The 15,355-nt window shown below is 40.9% G+C and overlaps 1 protein-coding gene across 2 annotated transcripts; it reads left to right on the top strand.

Annotated features, from left to right (window-relative positions):
• The first annotated feature begins 7,870 nt into the window (after window positions 1-7,870).
• Window positions 7,871-13,175, top strand: LOC118772955 (transmembrane protein 273-like). Of its 2 annotated transcripts, XM_036521654.1 has the most exons (5): window positions 7,871-8,024; window positions 11,062-11,115; window positions 12,282-12,392; window positions 12,731-12,761; window positions 12,957-13,175. In XM_036521654.1, exons 1-5 carry the CDS (start codon window positions 7,979-7,981, stop codon window positions 12,991-12,993), a joined length of 279 nt encoding a protein of 92 aa, XP_036377547.1. In that variant the 5' UTR covers window positions 7,871-7,978; the 3' UTR covers window positions 12,994-13,175. The 2 variants fall into 2 exon arrangements, with proteins under 2 accessions (XP_036377547.1, XP_036377556.1); XM_036521663.1 differs by lacking the exon at window positions 11,062-11,115.
• Window positions 13,176-15,355: the final 2,180 nt, after the last annotated feature.

Below are 15,355 nucleotides of genomic sequence, written 5' to 3'. Positions count from 1 at the left end.
TCAGGCCTTTGGGCCCATGTGAAACAGAGCAGGGGAGCGGTCTGTAGAAAGCGAAACGCCCCCCCCCCCCCCCCCCAAACCCTTCCACCCCACACCCCCCCTCGAAATAGACCCCAAGAGCCAGAGAAGCCAAACAGAGTTGTAACGCGGGGCTGAGGCTAGCTGGCACACATATCGGAACAACCATTCGGTGTCGAGTAGCAGGAACATGAAACAGACACGCTTGCCGGCTATTTCTGTGCGCCGAGCGCTCTGGCCCTTAAAGTCTGCCTTACCTTTTAGCTCCTCCTGGGACCACTAGTGCCAATTCTAAAAGCGTTCCCAGGTGCTTAAAGCAACGGCCCTTTTTGCTCTCCCTCCAAATGCCTCGTGTTGTTCAAGTAACAGGACTAGAACCCGTGAGCCAGTGTGTTTCTGCAAACAGGTGCCCCCAAACTGCAAATATAGCCCATTGCATCACCCATGTCGTGTCACACGTCTTTTAGTGCAAGCACAAGATGCAATAGGCATCTGATTACCACGGCTGATTATGACGGCTCGGGTGATTATTCAGATCGCTTTACTTGTTTACTAAGAGTCTTTACAAACAATGCTAAGGGGCACAGCCCCGTCGGGGAGTGTGGGAGGACAGCTGGGGTGTTGTTGTCGTCTCCGTTCACCCGAGACGGGCGATAAGTGCTTTTTCTCTATGGCTTTCTGACAAGTGCATGACTCAGTTTGTGTTGAAAGACTCTGAGAGGTCGGAGACCCCCTTAGAATTCCTGCACTCCAAGCCTGTGGATCCAAAACAGTACTGATATTGAGAGCCGGTCCTTCTGAGGAAAAACTGAAGAAAGCCATGACTTCCAAAATGACAAGGCCCATGCATGTTTTTCCTTATTAGAATATTAGGATGCTAATTCCTTAGCATGCACTTATTCCTTCTGTGTATAATTACGTTCATAAAACATGGAAGATTGTAGCTGTTTTCTGACTTACTGTACACAGGTGTGTTCTCCATGCACCTCTATTTCAAGCAGGTTGTATTTCATACAGTAATGGGTCATCTTTCTCTCTGACACCTACCATATCTTAACAAGGCCGCCACATGACAGACTGACACCTGTTTCAGCACATCCAGCGCTGTGCCAGCTACACATCGCAAGACGGATGGAAAACCTGACTTCATTGCTTTTATTTTATACCTGCAGACAAAGGAGTGCTAACGCAAACATGAAAAAGAAAAGAGAAAATACTATACTGGAATTTCATAACATTATTTTTAAGTTTATAGGTAAACAACAAATATACCTTTTATGGTGTACAGTTTTGGATTGTTTTTTTTTGTTTGCTTACTAAAATTTTAACATTGTGTCACCTGTCCTTTAAAAAAATAATATAATACAAATATAGTACAAATATAATATTCTAGGTGAAAATGTAAACATGAGCCTCTCAGAGATCAGGGTTTAATCTCTGGGGGATTTCCCTTCCTGTGCTGGGTCAGCAGTGGGGCTACTTTTAAAACGGCCACTTTTATTTTACTACCTGACCACTCTCACCTCTCAGAAAAGAAAGTCACGAGGTAAAAGAGGTGGTGTGGAGGTGGAGATGGAGGGGGGGAGGGTAGATCTTCCCAGCAACACAGACTCGCGATTTTACGAATGGCCAAGTTATTTTCCCATAGCCTTATTCTGCAGGCGGCCTGGTGGGCCGGCACAGCTATAATAGGAGATGGGTGCAGCGGATACTTCTCCCCCACCTCCCCCAGAGTCTTGACCGCCGTGAAGCCCGGCCTATCGACGTGATGGACACTCACACATGCAGCCCCTCCAACAGCAGCCGGGACAGCCATCACTCACAGGTCGCCGACCAGCTCTTCGCTGCCCGTTAATGCGCCCCCCGATAAAAGCAGGCATTTTTCACCCCTCCACCCCCTCTGCTCTTCATGACTGGCTTGGCCGTTCCAGACCAGACTGGTGCTGGCATGTCGATCACTCCTGGCTCCCTTTCGTGCTGAGCAACAACGCTTAACTGCCCCCGTTCTATTCAGGTTCACAGCTTTAACAGCCCAGCGGCAGTGAAATAAAAAAAAAATACATGATCACCTGGCAACTTGTCCCGTCTGCTTGGTTGCAGCCAGGAAAGGTGACCTAAGGACAGGGAGGTCAGTCCGGTTCAACAATTTTGTCACACTTTTACTGAGCAAAGAAGTGGGTCTGTTGCCACGACTGAAAGTCTTCCTTTTAGGGACAGCGATGGCTATGCTGTTATATTAATACACACAGTGCTCTGAAGGACTTGAAGGGTCCTATGAAAAGTTAATGCAGGTTCTTTTCTTGTTGTAGGTTTCAATTACAGATAATGTTTGATTCAGCATTTTAACACCCCCCACCCCCCACCGCCAGGAAATGTCACAAAACCCTAAACATCAAAGTACCTTTTCCGAATGTCAGATATTCATCTCTATATGCCGTGCCATCTGAACAGAAACTTCATGTGCTGTCAGTCAGTGTTTTCTCAGAACCTGACGAAGGTTTGTCAGTTTTACCCGATACTGTAAACCATGGATGGCAGACATGATACTGTAAAGTACTACAGTGCCAGGTTAATGTTGATCAAAGTCTACTGCATATGCATGTATGTACAAAATGTCCCTTGATTTAGCTGACTGATGCCTAATAGCAAGCCTTAAAAGCGAACACCAAAAAAATGCACATAGGCCTGCTTGCATTAATTGGTTAATGGGACATATTGTACATAGGCAGCTGCACTTCAAAAGTAACATTATATTGATTATGTATTGCGTTTTAGCAAAGAACAGAGCCAACAAATAAGCGCCTGATGCTTCAGCAAAAGCGCCTCTGGGGTATGCTGGGTAATTATTTGCAATTATCTGGCCATTCTGTTATATAAGAGTGAGTTCCTCTCCTCAGAAGTGAGTCTTTATACAATGTCTTATGACCATCAAGAACACCCAACATCCTCTACATCAAATATACAATCAATGGCTTAGCTCTAAGCCATGCAATACAGTCCATGACAGACAGTAGTGCATGGACTTCACTTCGAACCCTCCCCAACAGATGGTATTCTCCACTCTGTTTTACTGTATGTGCCGCTAAAATGATTCCTGGACAGTATTACCACTGATCTAAATAGCACATGAAGAAGTAGGCTGATACTGTGGCAGTAGTGTGATCCTAGAGAGATATACACGAATGCCTTCGGTCACACCAACGCTCGGTAATTCCAAGAAACTGGACCCGGAGACTGGCCCCTCAGCAGGCTCACTCTTTTTGCAGTTCTGCTCGTCACAAGGTTTGCTGTCTGGGCACACTTCCTGTCTCTCAAATGAAGAAAACACGTTTGCTCTGTGGATGAATAGGGTATAGATACATTACATTACGTTACTTTAAATTGCATTCATTTAGCAGACGCTCTTGTCCAGAGGGACTTCCAGCAGAATAGAACATAAGTGCATTCATTGAAGTTGAATGAGCAATGATGTCAGACCAGGCTGACAACACTCCCAGACCAGTAAGTGTAAGCATAACACTATTCAAGTCCTACAAGTTAACTTGCGCAACTTGACTAGATAAGGAAAGCCAAGTATACTACCATACATCACAGTCACTAGATCACAGAATCTAAAACACATTGCAATACTACACGTGAAATAAACAGCAAGTAATAAAAGATACATAGACATGATGTCAAAATGGCTGCTTCAACCTGAGCAATAACAGGTCATGTTGTTTCTTAAAATATGGAGTGGTGGCTGGCTGCTGTGCACCACAGGCAATAAAGTAGATGAACCTTAGATTTAATAGCAGGCTGATCTGTTCTGGCTCAGATCTGATAGTGGGTGTGTGACTAATGCTTTGCACAGATATGACATTGCTTAGTTTTACAAAGATACAAGATTGATCTCCTTTGATTAAAAAGGAACTGTGCAACTCTGAGTAATAGTGAGATTAAGTAAATGGGGTGGCAGTGTAGCATAGTGGTAAGGAGCAGAGCTCATAACCAAAAGAGGTTGCTGGTTTGATTCGCTGCTGGGACACTGCTGCTGTACACTTGGGTAAGGAATTTAACCCAGCATTGCTTCAGTAAATATCCTGTATAAATGGCAAATAGCATGTAAAAATGGTAACCTACGTAAGTCGCTCCGGATGAAAGCATCTGCTAAATGACAATAATGTAATGTAATAATGTAATGGTCACAGGAGCCTTAGAAAGGAAAACAATTATCCCAAAAGTCTGATTTTAGTTCAGAACAGTGGTAAAATTGGAGGTTTCGTTGAGCAAATACAGTGAGATCACATCACACCTTATTCAGGAAAACACTGTGAAAGCTCTGAGCCTGGTTATAAAGAATCCTACACCTAAATGATAGGCTTTGCTGCTCTGCTCAGTTATTGTCTCCCATTACAATTGTCTGTTTGTCGACCTCAGATCACATATTCAGAGCAGCTCCCCTCCCTTCTGTTAACTTCATTAGTTTAATTCGATCATGCTCTGAAAACAGGCCCGGGGCCTCTCTCAGTCTTCACTAACAGCCTGCAAAGACCGAAATCATGTGCTAATGTTTACCCTCGGCCTTATCTCTCCTGCCCCTCTTGCTCAATCTATTTTTGTGCAAGTTGTGTGGTCAGTGCCTCGCGCCAGGAGCGGGGCCGCAGGTCGTGTGCGGCGCTGCCAAGGCACGCCGTTCACCCGGAACATTCCGCTGCTCCGCCATTGTCAGCGCTCGCGACTCGTCTGAATTTTTACAGGGCGGGTACCAAAAATGATCACGAGGGTTCTGACCATAAACCCTCGTCTATTAACGTGCCCTCGTGCGCTGGCTAAAATGTTCTGCGAAGTAAATAACGACGGTTTAACCTCCCGAGAGGAACGATGACAGTCGAGAGCTGGACGAACGATCCCCTGAGAGCTGTTGAGTAACTGCCCTGTGAACCCGACACCGATTTAGCGGCATTCTCCCCCCTGCAGGGCCAGGGAAAGGTCCTCGGGGGGACCAAGGCCCCCAGCCGCCTCAGTGAAGGTCACTGTTCGCTCTGCAGGCGCTGATCGTTAAAAACAAAACAAACAGAGGCAAAAACAAGATCATTTCAGATCATGAGTCTGGAGAATGCCTCATGCGTCTGTGTGCGTTCCAAAAGAGGTTTCATATTTCAGGAACAGAGTATGCCCAGACTTGTGTCTGCTCTACATGTTGTGTTCATGCCTGTCTCGTGATTGGTTGCAAGTTTGTGTTTTTTTTTTTTGTGGCCTGTATCTTGATGACAGTAGTGTACGATAGCAGTTAGACACTGAGCAAACAACACAGCATAAGCCTTGAATTAAGACTGGGGCATGTAAAGACAGATCTTGTTTATGAAAAACAGCGCCCTTTTCACTCATTTGTGCCCAAGTGAATATTCAACAGGTCAGGCTACTCTGCATGACATTATGGTGAGGTCTCTGACAGCTAGTCTATTCAATCGTATTATTTCTGTGTCAATTATTTGAGGGGATGTCTAAGGCAGGGGCAATTCTAGGATCAGACCTTTATGGGGGCTCAGCCCTTAATGAGAATGCGACATGCATACAGTGCCTTGCAAAAGTGTTCAAGCCCCCTGCTAAATCACTCATTTCACTGGATAACAATTAATACATTAATATTTTTCTATATATGATATTTTAATTTTACTTTTAATGAATTACTAGTAAGTAACATGAGTTTTACACCACAAAAAAATTTTCTTGCTCTCTCTCTCTCTCTTTTGGCCGACTCCATCCTGCACTCTCCCTCTTTGTGCTGTCAACCAAATGGCCAACGTAGCAACCAAACAGAGAATATATAATCTAATAAAAGGTATAAATTGATCCGTATCAATTTATAACATTATTCTAATTGAATATTGGGTTGCTGTGGGCAATACAGTGAGGTAACGTCATTTTGACCTTACTCTCTCACCTGAACCTGGCTGTTTTCTTTAAAAAAAATCCTATATCCATCTATGGAGGAACAGACATTTCCAATGAGTCAGCTAGGGTTTGTTCCAATGCTTCAATTCACTGTCCATAAATGAATTGCAAATATACCATAAAGCCCAATTCTATCAGAATAAGAAACATTGTGACAACTTTAACTAAAATAATAAAGCACATCAGTTAGCTCCTTAGCTGGAAACTGTGCAAGCAGACTAGCTCAGAAAGCACACATTAGCCGATAATATCTAGCGAAATACGTCAGCTAAAGTTCTTTGACACTATTGACACCATGGAACTATAACCAGACACTTTCTAAGTAAGGAACACACCACGACCGGCGGTGCAGTTCTATGGCAATAAACCATGACAGGGTGGTGTGATGCGTCCCCGCCACAAAGCCAAGGGGCCGTTAACCACCCTGAAGGTTTTCGTCTGTTTTGTACCCGCCTGACTGTTTGTTGTTGTTGCTTTTGGTACCGACTCCTGCCTGACCTCTGACCTTGTCTCTGCCTGCCGCCCCGCCTTGATTGCCTGATCGGCCCATGTACCCGGTTTACCCAGCCTGTTTCTGTTTTTTGATCCCTGCTCTGCCTTTGGACTGCCTGCCTGGTTTTGACCCTGCCTGTTCTGCCATTACGCTTTTGTCCAACAATTCCAATAAACTCCTTGGAATCTGAGTACATGTGGTCTGCGTCTGAGTTCGTGTCTGAGCCCTGACAGTATTGGCGATGTCACTTTGTTGATGCTCTAGCTATGTTGTTGCTGTTAACTGTAACGTTATCTAAAGTTATTACAATGTTGTCGTTATGTTCGGTTGTAAATGGAATTTTCAGTAAAGTTGAATGAGCTGGGGTATTAATTATGGTGATAAGGCCGCTTTCATTGGAACTACTTCATAGCCGTGCATTATTACCGTGTATTTACTGAGAAATAATGCACACCCCTCCAGCCAATCAGAAACGAGTATTTAACCAAGCCGGTTGGTCATCGAACAATTTGACCCAACGTTCTCAGAACATTCAGCAGTTTTATTAGCTAACGCTTCAACTTACTTTTGTTTTTAGTCTGTGCCATGAAATTCACTAACCTACTTCCTCTCCTTCTCCTTTCACTGGCGTGGCAGACTACCAACGTTAAAGGTGCATGCCGCCACTTACTATGCCGGAGTATATAGCATCATTACTTTATAAAGAATACTGGACATTAAACCTGTTTAAATAAAGCCATTTGAACCTGTAATTGTTCGTCCCATCTCTACCGGACAAGTTTGCAAAATCTAACATTAGAGGGCTAAAATGATTTCAGAAAATAATAATTTATTATTATTATTATTATTATTATTATTTAGGGGTGCTGAGATGAAATTTAGGTGTGCTTGAGCACCCCTAAAAAGAGTCTAAAATTGCCAATGGTCTAAGGAGAGTACACTAGCAATGACACAAATGGAGGCTGTGTGCTACATTGAATCTGCACATAGCCAAGAAACTGAAATTATGACACGGTGCCTTTCATAACAGAAGTTAATGAGGTACATGCTCATGTTCTCCATGTACTACATCGTATGAAACAATCGGGGTTTTGAAGTATACCCAAATCATTAAAAATTAATTTCAGGACAAATGATGTGTATTTTTGGAGTGCTTCTGCACATTTCAGCATGAACTTTTTCACTTCTTCTTTTTACCACTGCTTTTTACAAACATGTATCACAATGTTATTTTTAAACTTCTTTAAACCTTTCTTAAAAGCCAAATTATTTCAATATCTGGAGCAAGGAAGAGTGAATACAAAATAAGACTGCCTTGACCTAGCTGAGTGTTTGTAGTAGAATGTACTGTGTTTGCACCATAGTGATATCAGCCTTAAATCTTATCTTAGACCATATTTTCACTGAAATGAGACACAGGAAATGGCTCTGTTTCAGCACAGCATGTGAAAGGTGGCCAAACGCAGCAGACACAGGAGAGGGACAGGACAGAAATAATGGTGAAGAAATAAAAAAGAAAAGGAATAAAAAATGACTTTCAGGTTTTTTTCTGGCATCGCGGTCGTGCTCCTCATCGGTAAGTTGCTGCGCATGCGGCCGCTTGCCTCTCTCGCGCAATTGCAGTTGCATGATTGCTTTGCATGGTGTTATTACTGCACTGACTGGGGTGAACTGACATTTTGCAGGCTGTGCTGAATTTAGCGCAGCAGTGAACACTCTTGTATTTCTGTCACCTCATTCTGCCACTCTCTTTTACATAAGGTGTCATTATGTAATCATTATGCGCACCGGTTATGCAAGTGATTCCAGCTGAAGATGGCCAGATGATTTATTCGGCCGGTGAAAGACTTGTCCCATTTCTGAATGGCTTGGGAACAGAAAAACTAACAAGCCAGCTGACATTCGGCGCTGTACCTGAATGAGTTTAGATCTTCTGCACTATTGTTATTAATGTACACAGTGCTGCAAAGGAATAAAATAACCAAATGCTGCTTCATAATGACAAACTGCAATGGATCATTTTCTCACAGTGCCAAGATGCTTTTCTGAAGGCCTTGCACCAGAAAATGTAAACTGGAAAATGTACTTAACAGCATTATTGTCAGTGTGGTGTTTGCCATACCACATTTCACAGCCAATGAATTACAAGAATGGCAAGTTTGTCCATTTGACTGGTCAAAGTAAAAATTATAACCTTGAACATTCCTGTGCTGTTGTGTCCGAGGATACGCCTTGATTGTTTCATGAGTGACCGATGCCTGTATTCTGGAGTTATGGATAGAGTGTTACGTGCTGTTAAGCAGAGGCTGATGAGTATGGCAGTAGCTAAACAGAGTGAAGTCAACTTTTCCATGTTACTGAGTCATTGTCAGAATTAGCAACCACTGACTGCTGCCTTGATACCATAGGGATTCCACGTGTAGCACTGCTGAGGCCAAAGTGGGCAGATGCTCTGCCTTGTTCTGAGGCAGCAGTGTTGCATAGTGGTAAGGAGGAAGACCCATTTCTTAGGTTGATTCTCAAACAATGAACTTACTGGTGTACCCTACTGCTGTTGATGGTATATTACCCAATATTTCTTTTCAGTAAAAATCCAGCTCTATAAATGGATAAGCTACCAAATTGCTCTGTATAAGGGCATCTGTTAAGGTGATTTTATGATCAGAATACTTCTGATTAGCAAGAAAAAGTCCATGAGATGGTCAAAATGTGAAAGTATTCTCCCTCTAAAGCCCCCCAGATTACAGTCTCAAACCCTCAATTTACTCTTGTGAATACCTAGATTTCTCATACCTTCAGTTTTAAACTCTAATACTAATTTTAACCCTCAATTTTATAATTATTGTCCCTGACTAAAAAGCAGCCAGGTAGCAAAAAAGTGTTTCTGCGAGTAATTTTGGGTTATGAATAATGAAACTGAGGGCTCCAATTGCAATTCCACTTAATAAATTCAGGTTTGAATTTTGCTTATTCAGGGTGATAAGAGAGGAAAGGCAGTCATTTCATTGAGTTTGTGATTAGTGTAACTAACAACTCATTTTAACACTAGCCAAGTCCACTTCTACTGTCTGGAATCTATAAAGAGGTCAACATTGTTTTTCTCCCTCCCATCAGTGTTATCAGTGTTATCTCACTTTACATCTGCGCATGTCTGTGGGCAGAGCGAGACAGAAACTACACTTCCTGTCTTTAGCAGGTGAACTGTATCTTGTTCTGGGGAGTCTACAGCACCCTCCACTTCTTATTTTAATCCAAGGCACGACAGCATATTTAATTACACTCAAGACTACAGAAATCCATGTCTCATCTTTCTTTTTTTAATGCAGAACTCATGTATTTGGCCAGTATTCATGATTCATATTGACACATGGGGCTATGATATCGTATGTAGGGCAGCACCTGATATTGAAGAGTGGTTCAAAACAAAACAATTTAATGCAACTCAATTAACACAACTCCATAAAATAATTAAACATAGCATTGCACTAAGAAATACATTTACAGAACAGTGAACAGAACTGCTGCATTCCATTTTCTAGAAATAAATGTTTATTGGATTAATCAGGTCAAATGTAATAAACAACCCTTGTTCCTTGGAGGTAAGAAAACAGCAAATGAGGTACATTAAATCTGAGTCAATGTTAGCAGTCACATTTGTTAGTGTCAGAGCATTAGTTTAGGTGCATTGCAAAATGTAAAATATTAATGGATTATCACTCCTCTGCCTGTTACACTGCTTGCTTCAGGTGGTAGCAATTGGTACAAACTCTTTTTCTCAGGATAAATCTCAGCCTATGCCAAGACTTTATCTCTTTGCAGATTTGCCTGTCAGGGTTTAAAATATTCACACCAATTAGCTTCCCTTGTTCCCGGCTTCACTTCCTTGCCCACACAAATACCTATGCTATTACATTTATTCCATATAGTTCATGTTTATTGCATTACTACATAGATTCACATATTCATCACTTGTTCAATGCATACAGTAAGTCCACCAAAGCCCCCATTGTGTATAAGTCTGCTATCAGTACAGTGCAGTATTTGTGTATTTCACAATTTGCAGGAATCTCAAGAATGCAACCATGGCGAAAGTATCCTGTATTACTGTAGTCCCTGACCCACCCTCAAGTGCTGTTCCTCAGTGGTGGATTCTAAATTCCAGCAGAGCCTTTGTGCTTGGCTTGTCTAGATAATTCTCACCTATACCTCCATTACATTTACTTTTTATATAAAGATGGCTTAACAGTTTTGATTGAAATGAATGGTCTGTTTATGTCATTATGGCAGCATTGCTTTAATCAGAGAATGAAATTGAATAGCATTTTCCCTCCAGGTGACTTGCAGTTTTGATTGCCAATGTGCTTGCCTCCATTCAAACTTAGTGGTTTGTTTTTTTATTAAAGATGAGTGGCACAGTGGTCACCAATCTGCATAACTCATGGAAGAAGTCCTGTAGCTATACCCATAGCCAACATAATATTTTTCCAATCTATAAGCATCTACGTCAACACCTCTAAATACACTTATTTCACTGCAATAATAGCACTGTCTATACACAACACTAAAAATCTAAGGACTGTGTATTTTAGCAACAGATTGTCAATATTTTGCAGATACTTTGCTGATGAAGGTTCATGGAAATGACCCCAACAGCACAAACGAAACAGGTAAATTGTTAAAAGGAAATTTAACGTTATAGGGAACACCACGGCACGCACAGCCAGTTGTCTGTTTATCAACTAATTTGGCTACTTTACAACATAGCATACTATTTAATAAATAATAGTAGCTGGTTACCCCTTGGAATGCTAATCAGCTACATACTATAGTTGATGATGAGCAGTGTCTTTTGATTGTTTAAATGTAGATAAATTAAAAGTGGTGTCAGCATTTCAAAACCCAACAAACGAGGAAACGTCACCGTTAATAACAGAAAGCAAAAGAAAAAGTGCTCATTTCAAAATCCAAAGTGTGGCCATGTGTTTTAAGAACTTCAGAGAGAAGCCTACTGAATGCTCTCTTAAAATATATAAGTAGCTTTTGAATTGGTTGAGGGTAAATTGCATGACTTGAAATCACTCAAATTCAATGAAACTCAGGGGCAGCATATTTTTAGCAATCATTTTAATGACAACCTCAGTACATTTCTACCCACACACAGGGCTGTACCAGTGAATGAGCATGGTACAACCTGAAGTGACATACATTTACTTTCTCTGTCCTTGAGTGGGTATAACGATTTTTCTGCATGGCACACTTGTGCATGTAGATGCATTGATCTTGTGGTTTTGTGGCACACCAGCTTTGTAGTATTTAAAAATCTTTCTCGTTGCCACTGGTTTGGCTGTTTTATAAAATACACACAATCCAGAGGTGGTTCAGCAAATCAGTGAATCTCTATGGTAGCACACTCCAGACCTATCAAACCCTGACTTTCAACCGCCGAAGATAACTTGAAATAAATGAAAGCATTTCAAAGCCACTTCCTTTCAGAGAGTATAGTGTTGTCTCACCTCATATAACACTCGTGTGTTCATTTTTATTCAGTCAATCAATGTTTTGAATGACTGGCTGCATCTTCCAATTCGAGTACTCGTTTACTCGTGACCTCCCCATACTGTCAGTGATGAATCAGACAATCGCTTTATACTCTATAAATCTACTGGCATCTACATTAACCCTCATAATCCTTCAAAGTACCAATGTATGTATTTACACAGTGTAAGAGTGGTTGTGTTTCTTAAAATAACCAGGTACTCAGTTGTCAGTGTATTTGTCTTGTGATTCAGTATGTCGGTAAACTCAGAGAATCATTTCTTTTTTCTGCCCACAGAAGTCAAGTATGCAATCATTGGTGCAGGGATTGGGCTGTTCTTCTCTGTGATATTTGTTGTTGTAAAGCTCTACATGCTTAAAAAGCACATGCTTGATAATGACCTCTCAGGTAAGTTGTCCAGGTGAATTTTTGAACTTTATTATTCAAATAATAATTTGAAATGTATATCCACTGTCCCAACCCCCATGTCTTTTTTTTCATTTACATTGTAAAAGTATGGACATAGTTTAACACCACACCACAAATGCAATTATCATTTTACAAGATGTTTTAAAAATATGTGCACAAATGTGAATGATGTCAAACTGGGTAAATGTGTGGGGCAAATCAGAACTTCAGAGAAGATCGAGTCCTGATATAAGTGGCCATTCAGGAAACTAATGTTTGGCGTTTCCAAAGCAGTCTTTTTATATTAAAAACGTCTTTGTTTCTCTTTCTTTGTGTAGATACCGAACAATCAAGAAAGCTATCTGTAAGGTAAGTATGTTATTTTAAAATCTGTGTTAGATGTAGTCTGAGGAATAGGAAAATAAATACGCACGACAGTCCTCTGGGTTCCCTGTCAACAATCCAAACATGACTGTCACATATAGCTATATTTACCTTTCAAGAGTATCACTCACAAAACTGTGATTTTTTTTTTTTTTTTTGCCTTGTTGTTGTGAATTTCAGAACTGTTATGGTGGACTTGAGGAAGGATTCCAGGTGAATTCAAACAGTTTGCAAGCAGTGATAAAGAAAACGGTGAGATCATTTCCATGATGGGACTTTTCACCAGCTGTCCGCAGTGTAAATGAACCCAGTGCTGTTGGTATTGTGTTTAATTTAGGACATGAATGAGATGAAGACGCAAGAGACAAGTTTAAGCTCATGGCCATCAACAAAATATGAAGGACGCGGGGGTGGGGGGCTGGGGGGGGGGGGGCTGGAAATAAATTCATCACTTTTTTCAGCTTCACTGTTTTCAACAGTTTGAACTTGGGTTTCTTATGTTTTTGAAACATGTGACTTTTTAAAATGTTTACCCTTTTCATTAAAGTATCACCTATTCTTCTGTGTCGAATGACTGCACAATATCATTATTTTGATTATATATTTATAAGTTAATTAGCTTTTTGTGTATTTTCCCTATCAGCAGGCTTGATTCCAAAACATTCATGTGTTCTCATGAAAATTACAACTGCAGTTAAAAATGTGGGATTACTGAAAAATTTTGAGTGAGCAAATGGAGTGATATATTTACATCATCAAAATGACACTCATAGATGCACGTACACACACACGCACATAGGGACGCACATACACATGGCATAAACATCAATCTCAGCTACCATGAGCGTTTGTCTGCAAGGAAGCTTATTTTAAGGGAAGCAAACCCAGCGATATGCAGTATTGTAACTTGAAACGGACCGACTGCAAATCATTAGCCCGAGGGATAGTCAGTAAACAACAAATGCCAGTGATTTGATGTAGTACTAGCCCAACATCAGCACTACTACATCTTTAGTCTCTAATATCTCTGTTCAATTCACAATGCCCTTGGTCCTTAACTTCGAGGAACTAATTAAAAATAGACTTCAAAAAACAACTTTGTTACTCAACAAGGCCCATGGCACTTAGATTGAAACAAAGTCTTATGCCTATGTGAACTGACTACATAAGGCATGAAAATTATATTTCCTTTAATTTCCCCTGATCTAAAACGTATTAACACACATTTATGTGGCCTGGATGCAGCCCATGTGCATTGGTAGGGAAGAGGGAGCATTCATGGTCAATGTGAGTTTTAGTGTCAGTGGCTCTAGGGTCAGGAGTCAAGGGTCAGGGGTTAGGCTGAACAGTTGACAGGATGTCAGCAGAGTGGTGAAGAGTTCTCACAGGCTGGGTGTGTTTAAAATAAACTGAGACCTGCTTATTTAGCCACATTTGTCCACTGTACTTCTTCAGTGAAAGGCATTACCCTCCTGCCACAGAATAACTTTCCAGCTCATGTCAATTGATTAATTAGCTTGTAAGTAAGCACTCTCTTCCAGATAGTGAAATACAGTTTGAACACTTTAGATCAAAGAAAACAGCTGAGATAGTTTATACTTCAAATGCTTCCTGACATGAATATGCCTTCCAAATGTTATCTGTCTACCTACAAATAGTGTGAAAGGCTCAAGGCATAAGAGCATCCTGCTAAACACATTGGTCCTGAAAGTCCCTGTGCAGTCAAAGAAATTGTTTTCCAATTTTGGCATTAATTACATAACAGTAGGGTAGATAATCCCAATGCTAAGTATAGACACGTCTCTTGAGACTGAAACTCTGAGAGGATGATGTCATTCTTCTAACATTTGCATCAGTGGTGTGGATGCTGTCACCAAACCCCTGCCTACTTGAATTAACGCACTGGTTCTTTAAATGGGTTGGAACCCAATGTGAGTCACAGGCAGGTTTTTACTATGTCACAAAAAGATTAAGTGGCTAGCATTAGTCAGACTGCAATTAATACCAGCTCCACTGTGAGCTGTGCCTCTGAAAAAAATACATCTGTTTCTTAAAAACAGCTAAATTAATTTACTCAATTGCCAATTAAATTTAATTGCGTACTTATGAAATTGAACTGTCAGCACTGTCAATATACAAACAAGTACAAGTCTGCACAGTTTATCCTAGGTAACTGTGTTTATTTCAGTTTTTTTTTCAAACGTATTTAGTTTATTTTTGCAGTCTGTGAGGGGTTACAAGGTGGCAGAAAAATGCTTTTGGGGTTCCAGGGTCAAAAACATTTAAAGATCAATGCTCTAGGAGACGAATCAGCATGTTGGCCACACCCACAGAGAATAGGGTAATAGTATTAAGAACGCAGTGAGTACATCACCTCCCCACTCAGTACTGTGCTTTCAGACAATCACAGTCAGATTATAAAGTTAAAAGATATGTTCTACCTTTTTGTACAAAGCAGAGATCTATATATTTTTTTTATTTTACTCATTGCTTTTGGCATTACTTTTATAAAGCTAAAGGCTAAACCATAACACTGTGACAAACAAACAAAAAAAAACAACAAAATACAGCCTCCAAGG

The sequence above is a fragment of the Megalops cyprinoides genome, chromosome 1 (genome assembly GCF_013368585.1).
Source record: "Megalops cyprinoides isolate fMegCyp1 chromosome 1, fMegCyp1.pri, whole genome shotgun sequence".
In the NCBI taxonomy this organism is placed as follows: Eukaryota; Metazoa; Chordata; class Actinopteri; order Elopiformes; family Megalopidae; genus Megalops; species Megalops cyprinoides.
Note: the sequence above shows the minus strand (reverse complement) of the source record. Positions and strands in the feature narration are given on the sequence as shown.

What these genes read in the sequence shown, in the direction of transcription:
- LOC118772955 (XM_036521654.1), top strand. Translation starts at nt 7,979, where the DNA reads ATGACTTTCAGGTTTTTTTCTGGCATCGCGGTCGTGCTCCTCATCG. An exon ending in GCTTGATAATGACCTCTCAG is followed by an intron (nt 12,393 to 12,730) that starts GTAAGTTGTCCA and finishes TTCTTTGTGTAG; the next exon opens with ATACCGAACAATCAAGAAAG. An exon ending in TCAAGAAAGCTATCTGTAAG is followed by an intron (nt 12,762 to 12,956) that starts GTAAGTATGTTA and finishes TGTGAATTTCAG; the next exon opens with AACTGTTATGGTGGACTTGA.